The sequence below is a fragment of the Lissotriton helveticus genome, chromosome 5_1 (genome assembly GCF_964261635.1).
Source record: "Lissotriton helveticus chromosome 5_1, aLisHel1.1, whole genome shotgun sequence".
Lineage (NCBI taxonomy): Eukaryota > Metazoa > Chordata > Amphibia > Caudata > Salamandridae > Lissotriton > Lissotriton helveticus.
The window spans coordinates 1,900,021,219-1,900,038,597 of NC_136065.1; the positions used below are offsets into that span (position 1 = coordinate 1,900,021,219).

General features: G+C 48.1%; 1 protein-coding gene across 1 annotated transcript in view; it reads left to right on the plus strand.

Moving 5' to 3' along the window:
- The window catches only part of KAT2A (lysine acetyltransferase 2A), a 156,878-nt gene that overhangs the window by 74,777 nt on the left and 64,722 nt on the right, over positions 1–17,379 (plus strand). Inside the window, exons 10-16 of the mRNA XM_078645408.1 lie at positions 6,882–7,090; positions 7,378–7,504; positions 7,768–7,878; positions 8,475–8,618; positions 9,201–9,315; positions 15,273–15,309; positions 16,822–16,885. Of these exons, the coding sequence (XP_078501534.1) occupies positions 6,882–7,090; positions 7,378–7,504; positions 7,768–7,878; positions 8,475–8,618; positions 9,201–9,315; positions 15,273–15,309; positions 16,822–16,885 (807 nt within the window). The remainder of the gene's footprint in view (positions 1–6,881; positions 7,091–7,377; positions 7,505–7,767; positions 7,879–8,474; positions 8,619–9,200; positions 9,316–15,272; positions 15,310–16,821; positions 16,886–17,379) is intronic.

Sequence of the window (17,379 nt, forward strand, 5' to 3'; positions counted from 1 at the left end):
TCGGCACCACCACAGCATCACTCGGCACCACCGCAGCATCACTCGGCACCACCGCAGCATCACTCAACACCACCGCAGCATCACTCGGCACCACCGCAGCATCACTCGGCACCACCGCAGCATCACTCAACACCACCGCAGCATCACTCAACACCACCACAGCATCACTCAACACCACCGCAGCATCACTCAACACCACCGCAGCATCACTCAACACCACCGCAGCATCACTCAACACCACCGCAGCATCACTCAACACCACCGCAGCATCACTCAACACCACCGCAGCATCACTCAACACCACCGCAGCATTACTCAGCACACAACAATGTCGCTCAGGGCCACCACAGCATCACTCAGCAACACCACGGCATCACTCAGCACCACCACGGCATCACTCAGCACCACCACAGCATCACTCAGCACCACCACAGCATCACTCAGCACCACCGCAGCATCACTCAGCACCACCGCAGCATCACTCAGCACCACCGCAGCATCACTCAACACCACCGCAGCATCACTCAACACCACCGCAGCATCACTCAACACCACCGCAGCATCACTCAACACCACCGCAGCATCACTCAACACCACCGCAGCATCACTCAACACCACCGCAGCATTACTCAGCACACAACAATGTCGCTCAGGGCCACCACAGCATCACTCAGCACCACCACAGCATCACTCAGCACCACCGCAGCATCACTCAGCACCACCGCAGCATCACTCAGCACCACCGCAGCATCACTCAGCACCACCGCAGCATCACTCAACACCACCGCAGCATCACTCAACACCACCGCAGCATCACTCAACACCACCGCAGCATCACTCAACACCACCGCAGCATCACTCAACACCACCGCAGCATCACTCAACACCACCGCGGCATCACTCAACACCACCGCGGCATCACTCAACACCACCGCGGCATCACTCAGCAACACCACGGCATCACTCAGCAACACCACGGCATCACTCAGCAACACCACGGCATCACTCAGCAACACCACGGCATCACTCAGCAACACCACGGCATCACTCAGCAACACCACGGCATCACTCAGCAACACCACGGCATCACTCAGCAACACCACGGCATCACTCAGCAACACCACGGCATCACTCAGCAACACCACGGCATCACTCAGCAACACCACGGCATCACTCAGCAACACCACGGCATCACTCAGCAACACCACGGCATCACTCAGCAACACCACGGCATCACTCAGCAACACCACGGCATCACTCAGCAACACCACGGCATCACTCAGCAACACCACGGCATCACTCAGCAACACCACGGCATCACTCAGCAACACCACGGCATCACTCAGCAACACCACGGCATCACTCAGCAACACCACGGCATCACTCAGCAACACCACGGCATCACTCGGCAACACCACGGCATCACTCAGCAACACCACGGCATCACTCAGCAACACCACGGCATCACTCAGCAACACCACGGCATCACTCGGCAACACCACGGCATCACTCGGCAACACCGCGGCATCACTCGGCACCACCGCGGCATCACTCGGCACCACCGCGGCATCACTCGGCACCACCGCAGCATCACTCGGCACCACCGCAGCATCACTCGGCACCACCGCAGCATCACTCGGCACCACCGCAGCATCACTCGGCACCACCGCAGCATCACTCGGCACCACCGCAGCATCACTCGGCACCACCGCAGCATCACTCGGCACCACCGCAGCATCACTCGGCACCACCGCAGCATCACTCGGCACCACCGCAGCATCACTCGGCACCACCGCAGCATCACTCGGCACCACCGCAGCATCACTCAACACCACCGCAGCATCACTCAACACCACCGCAGCATCACTCAACACCACCGCAGCATCACTCAACACCACCGCAGCATCACTCAACACCACCGCAGCATCACTCAACACCACCGCAGCATCACTCAACACCACCGCAGCATCACTCAACACCACCGCAGCATCACTCAACACCACCGCAGCATTACTCAGCACACAACAATGTCGCTCAGGGCCACCACAGCATCACTCAGCAACACCACGGCATCACTCAGCAACACCACGGCATCACTCAGCACCACCACGGCATCACTCAGCACCACCACAGCATCACTCAGCACCACCGCAGCATCACTCAGCACCACCGCAGCATCACTCAACACCACCGCAGCATCACTCAACACCACCGCAGCATCACTCAACACCACCGCAGCATCACTCAACACCACCGCAGCATCACTCAACACCACCGCAGCATCACTCAACACCACCGCAGCATCACTCAACACCACCGCAGCATTACTCAGCACACAACAATGTCGCTCAGGGCCACCACAGCATCACTCAGCACCACCGCAGCATCACTCAACACCACCGCAGCATCACTCAACACCACCGCAGCATCACTCAACACCACCGCAGCATCACTCAACACCACCGCAGCATCACTCAACACCACCGCAGCATCACTCAACACCACCGCGGCATCACTCAACACCACCGCGGCATCACTCAGCAACACCACGGCATCACTCAGCAACACCACGGCATCACTCAGCAACACCACGGCATCACTCAGCAACACCACGGCATCACTCAGCAACACCACGGCATCACTCAGCAACACCACGGCATCACTCAGCAACACCACGGCATCACTCAGCAACACCACGGCATCACTCAGCAACACCACGGCATCACTCAGCAACACCACGGCATCACTCAGCAACACCACGGCATCACTCAGCAACACCACGGCATCACTCAGCAACACCACGGCATCACTCAGCAACACCACGGCATCACTCAGCAACACCACGGCATCACTCAGCAACACCACGGCATCACTCAGCAACACCACGGCATCACTCAGCAACACCACGGCATCACTCAGCAACACCACGGCATCACTCAGCAACACCACGGCATCACTCAGCAACACCACGGCATCACTCAGCAACACCACGGCATCACTCAGCAACACCACGGCATCACTCAGCAACACCACGGCATCACTCAGCAACACCACGGCATCACTCAGCAACACCACGGCATCACTCAGCAACACCACGGCATCACTCAGCAACACCACGGCATCACTCAGCAACACCACGGCATCACTCAGCAACACCACGGCATCACTCAGCAACACCACGGCATCACTCAACACCACCACGGCATCACTCAACACCACCACGGCATCACTCAACACCACCACAGCATCACTCGGCACCACCACAGCATCACTCGGCACCACCACAGCATCACTCGGCACCACCACAGCATCACTCGGCACCACCACAGCATCACTCGGCACCACCACAGCATCACTCGGCACCACCACAGCATCACTCGGCACCACCACAGCATCACTCGGCACCACCACAGCATCACTCGGCACCACCACAGCATCACTCGGCACCACCACAGCATCACTCGGCACCACCACAGCATCACTCGGCACCACCACAGCATCACTCGGCACCACCACAGCATCACTCGGCACCACCACAGCATCACTCGGCACCACCACAGCATCACTCGGCACCACCACAGCATCACTCGGCACCACCACAGCATCACTCGGCACCACCACAGCATCACTCGGCACCACCACAGCATCACTCGGCACCACCACAGCATCACTCGGCACCACCACAGCATCACTCAGCACCACCACAGCATCACTCAGCATTACCGCTTCATCACTCAGGGCCAAGAATGCATCACTCAACACCACCACAGGAGAACTCAGCACCACCACAGCAACACTCGGCACCACCACGGCATCACTCGGCACCACCACAGCATCACTCGGCACCACCACAGCATCGCTCGGCACCACCACAGCATCACTCAGCACCACCACAGCATCACTCAGCACCACCACAGCATCACTCAGCATTACCGCTTCATCACTCAGGGCCAAGAATGCATCACTCAACACCACCACAGGAGAACTCAGCACCACCACAGCATCACTCAGCACCACCACAGCATCACTCAGCATTACCGCTTCATCACTCAGGGCCAAGAATGCATCACTCGGCACCACCACAGCATCACTCGGCACCACCACAGCATCACTCGGCGCCACCACAGCATCACTCGGCGCCACCACAGCATCACTCGGCGCCACCACAGCATCACTCGGCGCCACCACAGCATCACTCGGCGCCACCACAGCATCACTCGGCGCCACCACAGCATCACTCGGCGCCACCACAGCATCACTCGGCGCCACCACAGCATCACTCGGCGCCACCACAGCATCACTCGGCGCCACCACAGCATCACTCGGCGCCACCACAGCATCACTCGGCGCCACCACAGCATCACTCGGCGCCACCACAGCATCACTCGGCGCCACCACAGCATCACTCGGCGCCACCACAGCATCACTCAGGGCCAAGAATGCATCACTCAACACCACCACAGGAGAACTCAGCACCACCACATCATCACTCAGCAACACCACATCATCACTCAGCAGCACCACAGCATCACTCAGCACCACCACATCATCACTCAGGGCCAAGAATGCATCACTCAGCACCACCACAGCATCACTCAGGGCCAAGAATGCATCACTCAACACCACCACAGGAGAACTCAGCACCACCACAGCAACACTCGGCACCACCACAGCATCACTCGGCGCCACCACAGCATCACTCGGCGCCACCACAGCATCACTCGGCGCCACCACAGCATCACTCGGCGCCACCACAGCATCACTCGGCGCCACCACAGCATCACTCGGCGCCACCACAGCATCACTCGGCGCCACCACAGCATCACTCGGCGCCACCACAGCATCACTCGGCGCCACCACAGCATCACTCGGCGCCACCCACAGCATCACTCGGCGCCACCACAGCATCACTCTGCGCCACCACAGCATCACTCTGCGCCACCACAGCATCACTCGGCGCCACCACAGCATCACTCGGCGCCACCACAGCATCACTCGGCGCCACCACAGCATCACTCGGCGCCACCACAGCATCACTCGGCGCCACCACAGCATCACTCGGCGCCACCACAGCATCACTCGGCGCCACCACAGCATCACTCGGCGCCACCACAGCATCACTCGGCGCCACCACAGCATCACTCGGCGCCACCACAGCATCACTCGGCGCCACCACAGCATCACTCGGCGCCACCACAGCATCACTCGGCGCCACCACAGCATCACTCGGCGCCACCACAGCATCACTCGGCGCCACCACAGCATCACTCGGCGCCACCACAGCATCACTCGGCGCCACCACAGCATCACTCGGCGCCACCACAGCATCACTCGGCGCCACCACAGCATCACTCGGCGCCACCACAGCATCACTCAGCACCACCACATCATCACTCAGGGCCAAGAATGCATCACTCAGCGCCACCACATCATCACTCAGCAACACCACATCATCACTCAGCAGCACCACAGCATCACTCAGCAGCACCACAGCATCACTCAGCACCACCACATCATCACTCAGGGCCAAGAATGCATCACTCAGCGCCACCACAGCGTCACCCAGCGTCACCACAGCATCACTCAGCACAACCACTCAGCGCAACCACAGCATCACTCAGCGCAACCACAGCATCACTCAGCGCAACCACAGCATCACTCAGCGCAACCACAGCATCACTCAGCACCACCACAGCATCACTGGTTCAAATATGTTCTCTCAATGTTTCAAGCTTTATTACAAATGTCACAAAAAGATGTTAAAATTTCACTTCTGTTCTTGGATTTTCGTCACAATAAAATACACAGAACATAATCTTCACAAAAGTTATTTACAAAAGTTTAAGCTATTGCCATTATAAATTACAATAACTTTTATTTAAGTGTTAAATATAAAAAAAAATAAAAGCCATTGTTATTTGTAAAAGCAATACATGTAAGTCACTTAAATACAACACATATTGCATTACAAATGCTATAGGTGTCACATTTGCGAACGTTATAACTATTGGCATTGTAAATGACAAAGCTATTATTTTCTCTATTTTCAAAACCAACACATACATAAAAAAATTGTCATTTACAATACCAATAGCTCAAATGTTCCTAATGCGAGACATATTGCATTGCAAATGCTTGTTGTTGTATGTGGTGCAAGGGTTTTATACATTTGTTTTTCTTTTTTAGCCTAGAGTAATTCATTAATTGGGTCTCCTGGCCAGAATCTCACAATGTTGATCCGAGTCTGGAATTCAAATCAGGCTTCCCAAGTTCGGTGGCTCTGGCCACGAGGTCCCATCTCATCCCTTGTTCGCAATTGATTTTACCATAATTTGCTGACACAGGATTGTGATTAGTACCCCTGCAACTATGAGGCCACACCTTTTTCAGCATATTCAGTATAGCTCAAAGAGGTAGAAAATCACTAAAATCTCTGCAACGTATGCTGCTGCACAGTGTAATGCTGTTCACAAAGGTTGGCTGGTCACTCTTCTGTCGCTTATTGTTATGTTTGTGTGTTAAACTGGTACTAATGAGATGAAAATCTTTGCCCAGAATTGTAAAAATGCCCAAATAAATGAATACTATGAAAAAATGAGCTGCATTATGTGCCTCTTTTTGCCAAATACTTTAGTCAAACCTGCTTTGTATAATTTTGCCCTCCCCACCACATAATTTCAGTGGCCATGATTATGTTCACCTGCCAAATAAATCATGTCCCTATCCATGATTTGGGCTAATTCCTCAGGACAGTAGAAGTCTCACCCCACACACACACACAAATGTTAGTGCCTAGCTAGTGCTTTAAAAACTCTTTTAGAAGATAGTGATTTATTTATTTTTTGTCTCAATTCTACTAATATCCCCATTCTCATCTTCAGACCAGTTTGCTGTCGGCCAACGCTGCCAGAGACGAGACTGCCCGGCTTGAAGAGCGTAGGGGCATTATTGAATTCCACATCATTGGAAACTCCCTATCTCAGAAATCCAACAAGAAGATCCTCATGTGGCTGGTAGGACTGCAGAACGTGTTCTCCCATCAGCTGCCACGAATGCCAAAGGAGTACATCACCCGGCTGGTCTTCGATCCGTACGTCTTCCTTGCATTATCCTCCTTAAATGGTTGCTAAGACTTGCTTTACATGGCATTTTCAGGTCCCTTATTTAACAGATTGGACTACCGTATTTGGATTGTCCGATTATTCCCTTCCGTTATATATTTCCCAAGAGTTGTTATTTTCCCTCACCTTCCCTGAAGCTGCATGACTTTCTCAGTCTTCTTGGTAAAGCAGTATTGCCTGCAAATCTGAAATTGAATATCCTAATGTGTTTTTTTCTCCACAAGCATTACAAGGTTTCTCTGTCTTCTCCCTTAAGTAAACACAAAACGCTTGCACTAATCAAGGACGGACGTGTAATAGGCGGGATCTGCTTCCGGATGTTCCCATCACAAGGATTCACGGAGATTGTGTTTTGCGCTGTGACATCAAATGAACAAGTTAAGGTAAAAGTTGCTTTCATGGCATTATGTCATTAATTTAGTTATACAGGTTTTCTCCTGTGTGCAGCATCCTATGTATACAGTGCATGGAAAATGATATGATAAGAGAGATACAAATCTATAATACAGCCATCATCAAAATGCTAAGCACAATCCTACACTGTCTAAACTATTTCAGTGAAAGAAAATAATTGTAAAGTCTGTTTGGATCTTCTGCTGTGTATGCATTATGTGCTTACTACTGTCCTCTGTGGGTTGTCTTTCAGGGATACGGCACGCATCTCATGAACCATCTCAAGGAGTACCACATCAAGCACAACATACTCTACTTCCTGACCTATGCAGACGAATATGCTATTGGCTACTTTAAGAAACAAGTAATTGTTTGTTTTTTTGTTATAAATTCTCTTTGACCATCAAGTGATCATTATACATCTTTGAGCGATGTAGCGATCTTTTAACTTTGTACGATTTAACAGCATTCCCTTGAGACCTTATTCTGACTTGAGTCATAGAAAATGTAAGTCTCTGCTCGTTTTGGGAAACTTGCTAAACAGCAGCTTTATGGGTAAAATCATCCAAAGAATGACTACGTGAGGAGTATGTGGTGTTCGTATAATCTTGGCACTAAAGATTTTCTTCTGTTTATATGTTTGGACCATGTTGAATTATTTGATTGCGAACTGATGTATTCACTGTGGGTCTCATACAAGTGAACCTATGTAGAAAATTGGTAAGGTTGCAGCGGTGTAAATTGTTATTGTTTTCTTCCTTTATCTCTTGTTCTTTGCCACCCTGTGTCCTTTTCATTTTCATAAGCGTTATTCTTAAGACGTAGTTTTTTTTTTTAAAAAAGGGACAAGCGACCCATTTGTTGTACTAATTAGGAATGACCGTCTTCCTCACAGTTGGTAAGCTTCAGCATGATATTACTGCTTTCGTGAATCTAATGATTCAATGTTCTAATTTTCAGGGATTTTCTAAAGATATCAAAGTGCCAAAGGTTCGGTACTTGGGATACATTAAAGACTACGAAGGGGCCACTTTAATGGAATGTGAGCTGAACCCACGGATTCCTTACACTGAGCTTTCTCACATCATCAAAAAGCAGAAAGAGGTATGAGTCTTTGGAGGGTCTTCTACAAGATGTTGAAAAACACTTAACTTTCTGTCAAGACAGGATGATATCTAGTAGTCAAGAAGTCAATGATGCCTCTTGCTATGAGGTTGAATTCCTGGCTGACACATCGGTCTAGAGTTCACCAAGTCAATGGGCACTGCATCGTTCAGTGAATGGGCAGGCGTGGATGCACTGATCTGGGAAATGCGAGAACAAAAGTGATTTCCTGTTGACCGTGTTATTTTAAAGGGAAAGGCGGGTTTGTGACCTTTATCTTTGTAGACTATTATGACTTATCGCTTCCTCTCGGTTGCCAAACTACAGAACGTTTTTAATGGTGTATTCCTTTGACTAGCTGGGCTACCTTGTTGGATGGTGGAAGGCGCAAGCCCCACTTTCTTGAGCTTATGGGCGCATGTTGCAGAGCCCTGTAGGTAGTGCTCACTACCCACCTTCATCCAGCCAAGATGATATTTATATTCTAATACAGTTAGTGCGAGGTTGGCGGGAGTAGCTCAGTTCAAATTCTATTTGTGTTGTTTTGATTTAATAAAAGAGCACTTTTTTGTCTTCTTGCAGATTATAAAAAAATTGATTGAACGAAAACAGGCTCAGATCCGAAAGGTATACCCTGGACTGACATGTTTTAAAGAAGGTGTCCGACAGATTCCAGTTGAGAGTATTCCTGGAATACGTAAGTATGACATTTTTTGTGTGAATGTTTAAAGCATTTTTGATTAAGAGCATTGACTACCAATGTTATCTGGTTACTGGCAGACCTATAGCTGGACAAAGGCTGGCAGGAGATAAATATCTATAGTTCTAACTCTTTGCTTCTCATTATGAACATATCATTTTCCTTAAGTGGTTTTGTAATTATGCGTGGAGTAACGTTCTTGATGGGCGATCCCTTGTTATTTAAACAAGTGACACATTTTCTAACTCATTTGGTCTATTTAAACAGTCTGCATGTGAGGGTTTCTCTCCAGCAGGTGGTGGTTCAGCTGAAGGCTGTGATTTGATGGCCTGTTGGGAGTACATCAATCGATTATTTGTGATACCCAACAAAGTAATGTTTTAACTGGAGGGAGCTGGAGGCTAAACTCAGTGTTCGAAGCATATGAGCTGTAGATCACATACTTTTGCTTAGATCGCCATCTGGTGTTGGGCTCGGATGTTTGCACTATGTTATTGTGGAAGTCTTTGTAGTCATTAGATAGGTGACTCCTTTAGTTAGTTGTGCGCATGGGCATCAACTCCATCTCCAGATTGTTTTTTCCGCCATCGGGTTCGGATGTGATTTGCTGCGCTCCGGGTCGGTGTCGTTTCGATTCCCCTTTGACGTGCAAAGCTCTCACCACTCAACGGTATTGTTTCGATCGCGATCTCTCGATGCGTAACCAGTTCCAAAGAGATTTTCTGGTCCGGTCGTCGACGTGGGCCGTTAGGCCGATCTGCGCCATCAACCAGCATATGGAAAGGACTCCATTTAAAAAATGCAAGTGTGGGGCTAAATTACCACATGAGAGTCTACTCTGCCAGGCCTGTGATTCTTTCAGGTCCAGGAAGACTGTACGTGATCGCCAGGCTCAACGTCACGAAATGTCTAGATCAACCGTCTCAGTGCCGGACAACATCTTCGAGGCAGGCCCCGACGATCTGCAACCGGAGACAGGAGATGAACAAGCCAGCGTCTCCGAATCCGACTAATCTGACTCAGAAGACCAGTCGATTACTCCAGGTCAATGGAACGGGAGTACTGACATCGCCGCCCCTCCCCGAAAAAACAAAAGGCTCCGGTAACACCTTTACCTTCGGTTCTGGGTCGACACCTTGACAATACTTCAGAAGCCCAACCTCCGGGCCCGGCTCTGAAGCCCACCAAGCCTTCAGGCAGCTCGGGATCGAGCCAGTCACATCACGGTGCCAAAACCGTCTTCGGCATTGAAACATAAGCCCAACTTAATGTCGACACCAGACTCTTCGGCACCAAAACCCAAGGTACCAGAATCTTCGGCACCGAAGTAGGTTCAATCCAAGACTTCGGATCAGAATAAACAGCCTAAATCTTCGGAGTCGCAAACACCACCTAAGCAGAAGAACACAAAAACCCCATCTAAAGCCAAGGAAGATAGGCCAAAATACCACTTGGAGCCCAAATCCTTGGCGCCGAAAAAAGACAAATGATTCAATGATCTTTTCCATCCAGATCCACTGAATCCTAAGAAAAAGACACTCCATAATGACCCCATTACAGGACAAGTCACCTCAATACCACCTAAAAAGAGTTAATTGGACACCTCAGAAACACCTGAAATACCCTCAAAGAAAAAAAGACTAGGGGCATTTTTCACCACCTCCTCAGCTTCCAACCATTTTACTTTCCTCGGCATGCTCTTTAGTACCTCCTCTATCACCTGCACCACAAGATGATGATGAGGATTTAGGGGGTGAGGATAAAGACATAGACCCACCACATGATGATACACATACTTATGATGACACCCACAGTATCCCACCTCATGACTCTTGGGAAGATTATAATGTCCCAGATGTACCTGAGCCACATTTATACCACTCCAGAACATCCCCTTCAGATGACAACGTAGGGTTTGTGCAACTAATAAATAGAGCTGCACAATACCATGGGGCTCAACTCCATTCAGTCCCCCTGGAAGAGGACTATTAGAGACATTCTCGCAGCCTCAAAAAAGAACTAAAACACTCACTATGCTTAAAGGGATGATTAAACATGCCCCTGCGATTTTTAAAGACCCTGTCAGAGCTAGGGTGCTCAATCCTAGAATTAAGAAAAAAAAAACAGCTCCAAGCGATCCAGCTTACATTAAAGGTCAACTTCCTTTGTACGCAGTAGTGGCAAATGCACGTAAATGGGCAAATTCCCAAACCACAGCTGATGCACCTCCGCCAAACAAAGAGTTTAAACTACTGGACTCATCGGGTAAAAGTGTTGCGTCCCAGGCGGCAAACTTCTGGAGTATGGCCAACTCACAAGCCTTACTAGCGAGGTATGACAGGGCTCACTACGATGAACTTGAAAAGCTCATGCAGCATTTTCCAAACCAATATAAGACCAAGGCAAACTATCTACTACAAGAGGGAAAGTTAATTACAAATAGCTCTTTTAAATGTGCCCTGGATGCAGCAGATATGGCATATCGCACAATTAATACAAGTGTGTTACTACATGGACATGCATGGTTACGCGTATCTGGTTTTAAGCAAGAGGTACAGTCTACCATCCTCCATAAACCCTTGGATCAGGAACAGTTGTTTGGACCTACTGTGGACACATCTTTAGAAAAGATGAAAAAGGACACAGAAACAGCCAAATCTATGGGGCTCTATAAGCAACAACTAGTAGAGGTTCCTTTCGTCGCTCCTCTTATAGGGGCACCTCCAAAACAACCGGCACAGAAAACACCTCTTCCACATACAAAAGCCCAACTCAAACTTCCCCTAGCAGAGGATATTTTAGAGAGACTTACAGAGGCAATAACAACAGAGGGAGAGGACGTGGGTCTAACACCCGCAACTCCCCCACCACAAAACAGTGACTTCCCTCCACTCCCCCAGACCACTTCCTGTCTGGAATTCCATCACCACAGATAGGTGGGTAAGACCAGTATGGTTACTGCCTGGAACGTACTTCTACCCCTTCAACCTTAACGCTCAATAACAGCTCTGGTGTTCATGTAGCTAATAGGGATGATGGCCTCTTGCATCCTAATCGTCCCTTACTCAAGACTCCAAATGCGTCCACTACAGGAATGTCTAGCACAACAGTGGAAGTTGGTGTTGGTAGACAGGCGCACATTTCGATGGTTGAGTACAACAATTCTTTCCAAAGGGCGGCTGTTCTTAGACCCGGTTCCACAAATAGTGCTATCAGCGGACGCATCGCTCACCGACTGGGGAGCTAATCTCTTAAACCACACCATTCAAGGTATGTGGACCCCTCAACAGAAACTCCTTCATATCAATCACCTGGAGTTACTGACCATATTTCTCATCCTAAAATCATTTCAGAAGCATCTCCTAGGCGAAACTGCCCTAGTCCGAACGGACAACATGATAGCAATGTACTGTATACAAAAACAGGGGGGGGACAACTCTCTGCAGCTTTCACGCCTAGCACAAAGCATTTGGAGATGGGCCATTCCTCAAAAGATATACCTCTTATCAGAGCACCTACCTGGGATTCACAATCAAATTGCGGATCTGCTCAATTGTCAACATCAGCAGATTTATGAATGGGAACTTAATCTGCAAGTTCTTCCTCCATTTTTTCAAATGTGGGGCCTTCCAGACATAGATTTGTTTGCCACTCATTTAAACACAAAATGCCCAAGCTTCGCCTCCAGATTTCCACACCCACTTTCCAAAGGCAATGCGATATGGATGCACTGGTCATGCAGATTTGCGTACGCTTTTCCGCCTCTCCCGCTCATTCCATTACTGGTGCGCAAGCTCAAACAATAGTCTCTCACAATGATCCTGGTTGCGCCAACATCAGCCCGACAACCATGGTTCACAACACTGCTGGAACTCTCAGTAATCCCACACCAAATGTTGCACCTTTCCCCAAAGCTTCTCACAAACCATGGAGAGATAAGACATCCAGAACCAGCTCAACTGAACCTATCGATCTGGCTCCTGAAGTCTTAGAGTTTGGTTACCTCAATCTCCCACCAGACTGCATGAACGTCATTAGAGAAGCTAGACGTCCTACCACTATAGTCATTCTGCGCAGCTAAATGGAAAAGATTTGTTGTTTATTGCAATACATCATCATCAATCCACTAGATGCTTCAACTCAAATTTGTTATCTCCTGCATTTACAAAGATGTAATCTGGCATGTACATACGATTACATCTTGCTGCTATAGCAGCTTACTTACAAAACAGACAACACATCTCATTGTTTAGGGTGCCTCCCATCAAAGCTTTATGGAAGGCCTTAACCGCTTCCATGCTCATGACGAGCCCAGCTTGTCATGAGGCACAGTGGAGCTGTGCTCATGACGAGCTGGGCTCGTCATAACTGCTGCGGCACTCCCACGCGTAATTGATTTCCCGCCTGTACGTGAGAATCAATCAGTGGGCGGAGTCGTGACGAGCCCAGCTCGTCTTGAGCTCAGCTCCACTATGCATCATGACGAGCTGGGCTCGTCACGAGCACCGCGGCGCCGCAGACTCCCACCCCACCCCCCTGCGCCATGGGGGAATTACCCCCCCCCGGCGAAGGTGTTAAAAGGGTAATTCTTCCCAGAGTACCACCCTCTCCAGTATGGAATTAAACATTGTCCTAACAAGGATCATGCCCCCCCCCCCCCCCCTTTGAACCTTTATATAAATGTGAGTTACAGTTCCTCACATGGAAGGTAGCTTTCCTTGTGGCCATCACATCTCTCAGAAGAGTGAGTGAACTCCAGGCATTTACCATACAGGAACCATTTTTGCAAATCCAACATAACAAAGTGGTTCTTGGTATAAACCCTAAATTCTTACCTAAAGTAATTTCCACCTTTCACCTTAACCAGTCTGTTGAGCTCCCAGTATTTTTTCCTCAATCAGACTCAGCAGCTGAGGGGGCTCTTCATACACTTGACCTCAAAAGAGCTATTCTTTACCACATTGAAAGGACAAAAAGTTTCAGGAAAACTAGAAAAACTTTTCGGCGCTTTCTCCCCACCACATAAGGTCAATCCTATATCAAACGCTGGAATTACCAGGTGGATCGTTAAATGCGTTCAAATATGCTACCAAAAAGCAAAGCGTACATTATCCATTCCCCCTAGAGCGCATTCCACACGCAAGCTTGGGGCATCCATGGCATTCTTAGGAAACATCCCCATTGATGACATTTGCAAAGCAGCAACATGGTCTACCCCGCACACTTTCACAAAACACTACTCTGTAGATGCGCTGGCAAAACAACAAGCTAGTGTGGGCCAGGCTGTACTAAAAACACTTTTTCAAACTACTCCAACACAAACGGGTAGCCACCGCTAACAGGGTAACTGCTGTATAGTCTATGGGAATGTATGCGATCTACAGCTCATATGCCTCGAACGGAAAATGCTACTTACCAGTATGCATCTGTTCTTGGCATGTAAAGCTGTAGATCCGCATACGCCCACACGCCACCCCGGACACCTATATGTGTTGCAGTACTATCTTACTTAGATATATTACACATGGACATCTTTTCTATTTCTAACTAACTCCATCATCACCCTTTATGGCGAAAACAATCTGGAGATGGAGTCGATGCCCATACGCACTACTAACCAAAGGAGGAGTCACCTATCTTGTTACTACAAAGACTACCACAATAACAAAGTGCAAACATCCGAGCCCAACACCAGATGGTGATCTACGCAAAAGTATGCGGATCTACAGCTCTACATGCCAAGAACAGATGCATACTAGTAAGTAGCATTTTCCCTATTTTACTAAAGAAAAATTGTGCCAATTTAATAAAGCTCATTAAAAACAATGCTGCATGGAACGCTATAGAGCAGTTTGGAAATTGGTGTTCTATTGCAGCTCTTTTACAGTAGTCGGCCAAGACATTTGGACTTGTCTGAGCAGAATCTGTTAATTTTCATTTTTCTCAATTGACAGGTGAAACTGGCTGGAAACCTATGGGAAAAGAGAAAGTGTAAGTGTTGATGATCGCCTGTCTTTAGTGTTTGTTCTTGATTTTGCCTCAGAAAGATTGTTCACTGCATGTACAAAGTTTGAGCACTCAGAAAAATGTGGCGACAAAAGAATACAATGACAACCGATCTGGGGTGCAAGGGTTTGGGAGGTGTTCAGCTGTGCTGCACTTTGACGCAGGGGAGTGAAAGTTGTAATTATGCATTTTAACAAGAGGCTGGAAGTCACCAAGCGCTGAGCAAGTCAAATGTGTGATTCGCCTAAGTAACCAGTATTGTAGACACACAAAAGTCTCACTCCTGTGGTGTCACTTCTTGATGGAGAGTGTGCTTCTTTCCACATGATTGTAACCGCATTGGATGGAAATCAATGTTCTGGGAAGTTTCTCTAGCATCTTTCTTCACACAGGGAGAACGATAGAAGCCTGATTTGGTTGGGTTCTCAAATTAATAACAATACACAAAAGGTGAACGAAGAGAAAAAGATCAAAACTCCCTGGAGGTCCTACAGGGAAAGCTAAAGATTTTGGAGTAGACGCCTCACCCACCAGATAGTGGCATGCTTCATTATTGGCACCTGTCCACCCCCTGGTAGGATAGTACCACCAGGACAGACTCCTCCAATAACGTATCCTCATCCTATATAAGGTAAAAAGCAGGGATCCAGTTGAAAAGAGAATCTTAAAAATGCCTTGCGGTATACCTAAAAAGAACTACTATTTATTAACAGGGTACCATGAGCATATTTAAAAAACAAAGACCAGTTTCTAATTGAGCGTTATTTTCTCAATCACCACTGTTTATACCAGGGTGTCAATAGGTGCCGACGATGAAGCATGCCACTATAAAATCTTTGGATTTGCCATTAGGACCTCCAAGCAGTTTCCGTCTTTCTCTTCTTTCCCCTGGTTGCCCTTATGTTTATTGAAGTCTCAATAGCATTCAGGAGAGCCCCGGCTGCTCTCACCTGTTGATTGTCAGCAACTATTCTGTCCCTTTCTGTGAAATACGGATCTCCTCTATGTCCCCTCAATACCTGACCAAAGGTTATTAATGAGTGTGCAAATTAGGGGAGATTTAGCCAAGATGATATTTATATTCTAATACAGTTAGTGCGAGGTTGAAGGGAGTAACTCCGCTCAAATGGTATTTTTGTTGTTTTGATTACATAAGAGGTCGGGTTTTGTGGACGCTCCTGATTAATTCTTCATTGGGAAGGTGAAGGATAGTGTGTGCAATTAGTGTCACTAATATTCATGCAACACTAATGAGCTGGTTTTGTGGGATTGCTACTGGCGACTCTGTGGTGAGGTAGCACCAGTGTTTGGATGGGTAGAGAAAGGTACAATTTGTCATCACCTGGTTCAGGGGTTGAGATTTCAGAGGTAGCAAATCGGTCTCAAGGATGCAAACTTTAAGGAGGCTTTGTGGAACTATTTTTCTATTGCTGTTCTTCTGCAATGCACAATTATCAACTTAATACATTATTACCAGCTGTTTTATTTGTTTTATAGGAAGGAATTCAAGGATCCAGACCAGCTGTACCTCACCTTGAAAACTTTGCTAACGCACATCAAGGTAGTAGTGACACCAACATTTTTTTCCTTACTCTATAATCCCTGTGATGCTGGACCTATCTCCTGATTGAGAAGACCACAATTGTCAGAGCATGCAATTAGCAACAGTTTTAGTGGTCACATACACAGTTTGGCAAAGGAATATTTCTTCCTCCGATGATCATTTAAATTCAGAAATGTTACAATATCTCTTGTCAATGGAAACGTTGAACATTTTATTTAATAAAAAGTGCTGCTTTCTGATTTTTTTTTTATGTTCCTTGTTAATTTTTTGTTTTTATACAGATTAGAATAGGCATTAAATGACACGAGGGAGGGGGGTTCATGACCCCTACATGAGGTCTGACCCTGCTTCTGAAATTAAATAATATTAACATAATAGCAAAGTATGTATGGTTGAAGATGCAAAATATAAAACAGAACATTTTCAAACGTTCTGTGAAGAAGGAATTTGAAAATGGAGGCATATAGTAATAATGGGTGGCTTCTATGAAA